Below are 8,618 nucleotides of genomic sequence, written 5' to 3' on the forward strand. Positions count from 1 at the left end.
GTGGGGAGGAAACTTTTATAGCTTCCCATTTGGAAAATACATATCCTTAGGCACATTTTGCAAGTTCTCTGTGATATTTTCCCCACAAAGTGGAAAAGGGTTAAATGATCTAGTGCAAACAGTACCCAAGCAAAATAAACAGCAGGAGGAAAGTTGCCTGTAGAGCATCTTATACTACTTGATCAGCATTAAAAAGAAATAAAATGGTGGTGGTTTTTTTTTTCTTCTATGTTATTATTATTTTTTTCTAAAGTAGAGGGCAATGACTCACTTATAAAATTACAGTAGTGAAAATGACACCTGCATTACTACTAGAGTGATATAAAATGTCACTGTCACAAGTTGTAGTGTGAAACTGTCAAGTCTTACATGGTAGAAAAATTCAACTCATGGAAAAAAGGCTAGTCTGGAAGGTAGAGGTGTTTGCTGAAAACAGAGGAAGAGATTGGAGGGCTATAGACTAGATGCCCTTGTGCTTGATGTTCATTTTTATCTGTTTGAACATGGATATTCTAGACAAGGTTCAATGTCCATTTAACTGAAAGCTCTCTTTTATAGACTTTGAGTCACGCTCTGTGCTGTAATAGGCTAGAACAGAAGTTTTGAGTATATAGATTAAGGAAACTGTATTTCAAACTCTGTATGGTGACAGAAAGGGAAATGTCTTCTTGAAGAAGACCACCCACATTTAGCATCCATACCAATCAGGGCTGCCAGATAGTACCTCCAGATGATGCATGCAACATGACTGCATGCAACTTTGCCCTTTTCATCCAACGACAGACAGTGTTCCTAGTTAGAACAAGACAGGCTCAATTTCAATCCTGGTTCCATGTTACTAATGGAGCCATTTCCAGAAGCTTGCATTTACTGAAACAATGATATTGCCCTCCAGTCTTTATCCGCTACCACCTTAGCTGTAGAAGTGCCTGTCCTCAAAATTAAGAAACAACAGTTGTCCTCTAAATTCTTCTATAGGCACTAAAACGGGCATGCAGCTCACAAGAAGAACTGACCAGCAGTACCATTATTGACAAAAAAATTGCAACTAAACGCTCTAAAGGTCCTTAAGTGGAAATATAACAGGACTGCACTGGTATCTGTTAGGTTATACAAGCTTTAAAAGATAAAAAACAACCTCTGTCAGACCAACACAGAATTATCATCTCTGCTCTCCTAAGAAGTAAGGTAAATTGTGCACTACTGTGTGTTGAAACTGCTACAATTTTGAATGAAAAAGAAAATTGAATGAAAACACTCTGCTTAAAATGTAGAAAAGAATAAAAGAAATCAGAGATCTGTTCATAGAATCATAGAATCACTCAGGTTGGAAAAGACCTTAAAGATCGAGTCCAATCTCAACCTAACCATACTACCCTAACTCTAACAACCCTCAGCTAAATTGTCCCTGAGCACCACATCCAGACAGTTTTTAAACACATCCAGTGACTCAGCCACCTCCCTGGGGAGCTTATTCCAGTGCTTAACAACGCTTTCTGTAAAGAAGTGTTTCCTGATATCCAACCTAAACTTACCCTGGTGCAACCTGAGGCCATTTCCTCTCATCTTGTCACCTGTCACCAGTGAGAAGAGACCAACCCTGCTCTAGCTGTAAGCACCTTTCAGATGAGAGAGATAAGAGCAATAAGGTCTCCCTCCCCTCAGCCTCCTTTTCCCCAGACTAAACAGCCCCAGATCCTTCAGTCTCTCCTTGTAGGGCATATTCTCCAAGCCTTCTACAAGTCTTGTTGCTCTTCTTTGAACCTGCTGCAGCACCTCAATGTCCTTTCTGTACTGAGGTGCCCAAAACTGAACACAGTACTTAAGGTGAGGCCTCACCAGTGCCGAACAGAGGGGCAGGATACTTCCCTAGTCCTGCTCACCACACCATTCCCGACACAAGCCAGGATGCCATTGGCCTTCTTGGCCACCTGGGCACACTGCTGGCTCATATTCATCCGACTGTCCATCAGTACACCAAAGTCCCTTTCTGTCATGCAGCTTTCCAACCACTCCTCCCCAAGCCTGTAGGATTGCCTGGGGTTGTTGCGACAAAAATGCAAGACTTGGCCTTATTGAAATCCATACAGTTAACCTTGGCCCATCGATCCAGTCTATCCAGGTCCCTCTGTAGAGCCTTTCTCCCCAGATCAACACTCCCTCCCAACTTGGTGTTGTCTGCAAACTTCTGTTCTACATCAAATGAATGCAGCAGATGTTAAAGAGGACTAAAGTATAGAAGCAGAATGGACTTGTGCCTGTGACACAGCAGAAACTAGCATCTTCATCTACTGTAGTAATCTACAGCCTCCTTCACAGACCTTTCCCTTCCTTCTATCAGTGATGGAAGGAGCTCAATGTGCTCTCTTCTAACATGCTCTCTTCTAACTCTTCAAGGAGGTCATCTACCACATTGAGACATTTTAAGGAAATATTCTGAGACTATAGCACTAAGCTCTCTAAACATTCAAAAAGCACTATTTATGCAAGAGAGACTGCTCAACAGCTGCCTTACCTAAGACATTACTGTAGTATCCGTCCCATTCATCTCGCCAAAACTTTAAGAAAAATAAATCCATGGCAAAGTAAAAGAAGAAATTCTGCAGTCTCTCCACAAAGGACATCTGGTCCGTCAACCCTGTTGTGCTAGCAGGCACATAAGAAGGTGGAGATGGGAGCCCACCACACAGCCGCTCTACCACGTTCCCCTCAGAAAAACGGAAACTGTAGACAAAAGGGATTGCCAGTAGGTCTGCTGCAAGCTCACCACATACAGCTAGAGGGTCAGCTACCAGAATATCAAACTTGGCCTGATGCAGCTTTGCTATCAGCTGAGGATTTGACACCAAGGCATCACAGGACTGCTTTGACAAGTTGGAAAAGGAGTATATGGCTTCTTTCATCCTCCACATGACCTCCCAGGGGAACAGATTAGGGAGGTCATTTATCCAGAGATTGAGGAAGTCCTCCATGAGAGCATCCAGGGTCTCTTGGGTGATGTTCACTTTCAGGACCTCAAAGGTGAAAGGAGATGACGTGTCTTGGTAGTCGATGAGCAGATTTATTGATGGTACCAGCACAGTCACTTCATGACCCCGGAGAATAAGCTCTTCCAGCAACACTTTAATGTTGACCCAGTGACTGGCATCGCTGGGCCAGACCACCACTTTCCCACAAAAGCCAACACTCCAGCAGCACGCAAAGGTCCAGAGTAGCCAGGAGAATCTTTGCCCCATCATCTCAGCAGTCCACGCACAACTCCAGTCTGAGCATGCTTGAAACAGTTACACTACCTTAGTGTGCAAACAACTTTGGAAACAGCCAGTAAAAGTGAGATTCACTTGGTGCCAGCCTTGGCAAGAGGGCATGTCAGTACACATAACGCCACCTGTAGGAGGGCTGGGCAAGCAGTAAATCCCGTTCTGGAATCTCCTGCAGAGCTGCAGCCAACCTTTGGAAATGAAGGCAAATCCTGTTTCTGCTCACCAGAAAGTGCAGCCTGCAGCATGCGAGGCCCAGAAGCCCTTACCCTGCTGCCAGATCTTCAAGGTACACATCTCTGTGCACAGCAGGTGTTCAGGCTAGGGGAGCCCAAGGAGCTCAGTCTTTTCACTTGATTACAGTCTACATTTGCTTCTTTGCCCTTTAAGAACCAAACTACCTGTATGGCTGGTTGCGGTTTTAATCTCCTGATTACTGGAAGGGGACAGTCCTGACAGAGGTCAACACAGCATCAAGGCCATTTCCATAGAAGAAACAGGAGGAAATGGAGAGCTTGGGTTTTGCTCACCTTCTTTGCCCCTCACTGCTCAGGGCAGTCCAACACAAGAATCCTAATTTCCCCTTCTGAAGGTAATCCCACAGATAAATCAAAGATGCCTTGTACCAGTGATGTGTAAATGGAGAAGAGGTATCTGTTCTTTCCTGAGCAGGAGGATGAGGCTTATGCTGAGTTGAAGTAGGGCCTGGGCACTCCTCCAGGAGCCCAGCACCACTACATGGGACCCTCACTGGACTAATACAGCTCAGACAGGAGATAAGCAGACTGCAGTCAGAGGGAAGAAAAAGTAGGCTTACATAGAGTTTGTATGTGTAACCTTAAGTGCTAATGCACACATTTTATGACTAGTAGAAAACCCAATAAATCACTCACTTCAGGCAGCCTGAAGCTGCCACAGCCTAAGTTCAGCAAAGTGCATTGCTTCCAGCACAAGGCTTTCTAGCTGCTGCCAAACTTGATAAGCAACACAAATAAATATGTGGCTATGTACTCCAGTAGTAAGACTTCCTGCCAACTTTGCTCTCTCAACAAAACCACACACTACTACAGATCTGAAAAATAAATAAAGGCACTTAAATCTTCACATGGAAATAACAACCTTTTAATTCCTTCTCCCCCACTGCAAAATAAATAAATTAATTTCTTAATTAATGAATGAAGATTATCCTATTTCTTCCTAATCGTGACAAGAACTCTTTAAAACAAAACTTCAAAATTAGTTCTGCAGTTGTTATTAGATAAACAAGTAAGCAACTCCAAATACTTCTTTAAGATACCTTCAAAAAAGCCGAGTACTTTTTTTCTTTGCTGCTGGGGGAATTGTATCACTGCCCAGTGAGACTCAGTGCATTGCAGTCTTCTTAGACTGCAGGGACAGTTGCTCTTCCAAACCTATGAAGACCTAGGGAGCCGGTTTTATCTTCATTCTGAGGAGAGCTAAGGAGTGAGCGTGTTACTAAAGGAAAAAAGGTAACTTTGGTGGATAGCCCTCTAGAAAACGTATAGCTTTCTTCTTTAGAAATGTTGTGGTTTCGTGATTTTTTGTTGTCAGTACTCCACGTCAGAACATCATGTGGACCAGTGGGAGTTAACAAGTTATTGTTCTGCTCCCCTTTACTGCCTTTTGCGGACTCTTTGAGTATCCTGATGGAAGGGGCGGGCAGAGGCAGTGGGGTGGAGCTGCGGATAGGACCCGGAGGTCTGCCTCTCTCCGTTTGGTCCGGCTCAGGCGTCTTAGCTTGCTGCGGAGAAAGCACATGCTTTCCCTCGCACTATCGTGGTTTGACTCTCGTTTTTTGATACTCTTGTCTCTCTCGTCTTGTTCGATTTAGTTAAATTCAGTAGATTACCCCTCCTCCTCAGATCGTTGCGTTGTGTTTTTGTTAAAACTGTCGGCTAGCTCTCTGCCCTTCCCCCTGTCCCGGAGCGCACGTGGTCCGGGGCTGGCCGGGTAGCGGCAAAGCCGTTCGTACCCCCCTTTTTTTTTTTTTTTCTCTCCCCGGGGCCTGTGCCCCCCTGTCGCGGACTTATACTAAGGATAACCCCGTGACAAGAAATTTTAGTTCAGTAGTAGCATTTGGTAGAAATGCAGTGGTATTCTTTTCTTTGTGTCTTGCATTTGACTGACAGGCTGTTTCAAGTGGTATTAGCATTTGATAGGTTTGCCTATGTTAAAAGTACCTGTATGGTTTTAGCTGTAGCTGGAAACAGGTAATGTTTGTTCTTGCCTGGGTTGTTTGCTGTGACACAAATATTTTGGAGGAAAGAAGTTCAGGACTGCCTTGGTCCTAACTTGTACCTTAGCACCAAGGCTCTGGGTTTGCAGACCAATGTGTATAGCATGTGTAATCTCTGCAAGTAAGAGCAGCTTACCTAAAATATCACTGTAGTATTGATTCCAATGTCCCCAAAGAATGTAATGGTATGCGAGGTCCTGCAGAGCATAGGAGAGCATGTTTTTTATCCTCTGTGTGTAGGTCATCTTGTCTGTTAGGGAGCTTAGGCTGGCTGGCACATAGGAAGGAGGAGCTGGGAGTCCCCCGCAGAGCCGCTCCACTGTGTTGCCCATGGAGAACCGGATGGTGTACATCAAAGGGATACCCAGCTTTTCTGCAAACAGCTCCCCGCTGGGCATCAGTGGGTCTGCCAGGAGGACATCAAAGCCAGATGCCCTCAGCCTTTCCAGCAGCACCTTGTTCTTCACAATTCCATCGCAAATGGTTCTGGTTATATTCTCGAACTTGCGTAGTATATCAATCATCTTTTTAAGACTTTCCCAGAAGGGTAACCTTCTCTCCTCGTAGAACCAAAAATAGAAACCTTCATCCATTGCGGCAGCCATCTCACTTTTGCTGATTGGTACCTCGACCATCTCAAACTGGAAAGGTAAGGGCTCAGTGCCATTGAGGATAAGGAAGCACGAAGGCAGCAGCACAGTCACCTCATGGCCCCGGACTACAAGTTCCCGCAGGATAAACTCCATGTTAAGCCAGTGGCTGTTGTCAACTGGCCAGACCAACACCTTCCCACCAGACACAGAGCCCAGCACAGCCAGCAGCCACAGCACAGCCACCTTCTTTCCTGACATGATTTACAGTGCTTCTCAGTGCCTCAGTGGCCTTGCTTCCTTGGGAGCAGCAGAACACACTGAAATGGGCTGGGCCTGCATGACACTGTAAGGCAAAGAGCCAAGGTAGTTGGTGCAAAATCCCGTCGTGGATAATGGCATGTTTTCCCAGGGAAAAGGTGACTGGAACCACTTGGCTCCATCTGGCGGTCACTGACTTGATGAAGCTGGAAGGGGTTTCCTCTGAAGCAATGAGAGCTGTGAGAGTTGTCTTTCTGAGCTGTCCTGGCTCTTGTGCCTATCTAGCTATAATCTCTGTTATTTTTGGTACAAGAGGTGACTTTGTCATTCCAATGGCAGCTCCAGTGGCAACTGATGTTCAGAGAAATGTTCACCCACTGTGTGTGCATCTTTTTGCTTTATGAAGCCACTGAGCATCTGTTTGCGGTACGCTTAGCATGGTGATCCAGGGTTGCAACTGGCAAGCTGATCTCCATGTAGATGAGATGACATGGTAAAGCAAGCAACTTCTGTGTCAGAATAAGGCTGTCCTCACATGAACTTTCCTCCTCCAGAACTGTCCTGGAAGGAGGCTGGAGCTGCAAGTTGATGGCCATGGGCTGTCCTGTCTGCCATCAGGTCCCAGTAATATGCTGTAAGTAGAACCAGAAGCTCTGCTAAGCTGCTTTATGTACAGCCATACTTCTGATTTCCAGGTAAGAAATGGTGTGAGACTTTTTCACTGTGCAAGAAATAATCATTGTGCTCCTGCCTAGTTCTGTTTTCCCAATCATTATGTTGGGCAGAGCATTTGCTGTGGGTCCTGTGCTGTCCAGAGCATCCTTTCCAGCATGCAGGGGAAGTGAAAGTAGTGGTCAGACCCCGAGAAGCTGAACTGAAGCTCCTGTCTGCTGCACACATGACAAGAGCTTGCTCTGCTTGTGGAGTCCTGCAGCATACAGGCAGATTGTGTCCTGTGAGACTTGGAGGTGCCCTATTACACAGGGTTGGTGCGAGCTCAGTAAACATGTCATGTTGATTGTGTACTTACCCAAGCACATTTTTCTATTATTTGCTCAAAAGAGTCCAAAACAAAAGCCTTTGAGGAAGGCTTGTTATTTTTACTGTTCCCTTGTAGGTGGAAGGTCTGTTTGCACAAAACAAGTTGTATTTAGGAAGGATTGGTTTTCTTTACCAGTGATGTAAGTGAAGTCTATTGCAAAAGCACAGTGCACCTCAGTTGTTACTGAGGGTCAAGGCTGGCTTGTAGCTCACCTAGTTGTGATGCTCTGACCCAGGAAAGCAGTTCTGTTGTATGCTTTCAGTGTGAGCATGAGAGGAGAAGTATGAGCTGAGCTCTCCATGCTGAGAGCGCACTGTGCTGGGGAAGTTTCTTAAGACTCTACATTAGAATTAATTATGGCAAATCCTTCAGTTGGAATGCCTATAGATTCCTGTCTTCACACAGTACCATGCCAGCACAGCATCCTTACAGGAGTGGGTGCAGTTGATACAAACGTACTTGACTTAGGCAGTTTGGGAATGTTGACTTAAGACTGTAAGGACTGCCTGGTTAGATTGAAGCAGGATCTCCAGAGAAATGGGGCTTCTGTTTTGTAGAAGATATTAATTATTTCGGTTTCTGAAATCACTCTTGCCTACTGTTTCAGACTGCCATTACATGCCATATGTAAGAGGTCAAAGAATCACAGAATCATTAAGGTTGGAAAAAACTTCTAAGATCATGCAGTCCAACCTCCAGTCCACCCCCACCATGCCCACTAACCGTGTCCCTCAGTGCCACATCTCTGTGTTTCTTGAGCACCTCCAGGATCTATGACCGCACCTCCTCCCTGGGCAGCCTGTGCCCATGTCTCACCACTCTTTCTAAGAAGAAATTTTTCCTAATATCCAACCTGAACCTCAACTGCTTCACTCTTTCACAGGTGGATTACTCACTTTTCCATATATTGACACAATGAAAAATTTGTTGGTGGTCGTGTGTTCATTGCTTCCCCCTCCAGACCTTCCCTTTGCCACCTTCTATGCTCCCAGCTCTGTAGCTCATAGTATAGGAGGCTGAGTGATGAGAAGCTATGTAGCAACAGCTTACCCAAGATCTTGCTGTAGTAGATGTCCCATTCTCCCCAGTATCTCTGGAAAATGTAGTCTTGCAAGTGATAAGACAGGATATTTTTAATTCTCTCGCCAAAGGACATGTGGTCAGTGAGCTCAGACAGGGCCGCAGGTGTGTAGGATGGTGGGGCTGGG

The 8,618-nt window shown here is 45.3% G+C and overlaps 1 protein-coding gene across 2 annotated transcripts in view; it reads right to left on the minus strand.

Moving 5' to 3' along the window:
* The window catches only part of LOC100549312 (UDP-glucuronosyltransferase 2C1-like), an 11,972-nt gene extending 5,543 nt beyond the window's left edge, over nt 1–6,429 (minus strand). The window contains exons 1-2 of one of the 2 annotated variants that reach the window (XM_010709903.3): nt 5,654–6,429; nt 2,516–3,274 (exon numbers count right to left, since the gene is read on the minus strand). In XM_010709903.3, the coding sequence (XP_010708205.1) occupies nt 2,516–3,274; nt 5,654–6,368 (1,474 nt within the window). In that variant the 5' untranslated portion in view covers nt 6,369–6,429. The remainder of the gene's footprint in view (nt 1–2,515; nt 3,275–5,653) is intronic. The other variant, XM_010709904.3, reaches the window with a different exon arrangement.
* Nucleotides 6,430–8,618: the final 2,189 nt, after the last annotated feature.

The sequence above is a fragment of the Meleagris gallopavo genome, chromosome 4 (genome assembly GCF_000146605.3).
Source record: "Meleagris gallopavo isolate NT-WF06-2002-E0010 breed Aviagen turkey brand Nicholas breeding stock chromosome 4, Turkey_5.1, whole genome shotgun sequence".
In the NCBI taxonomy this organism is placed as follows: Eukaryota; Metazoa; Chordata; class Aves; order Galliformes; family Phasianidae; genus Meleagris; species Meleagris gallopavo.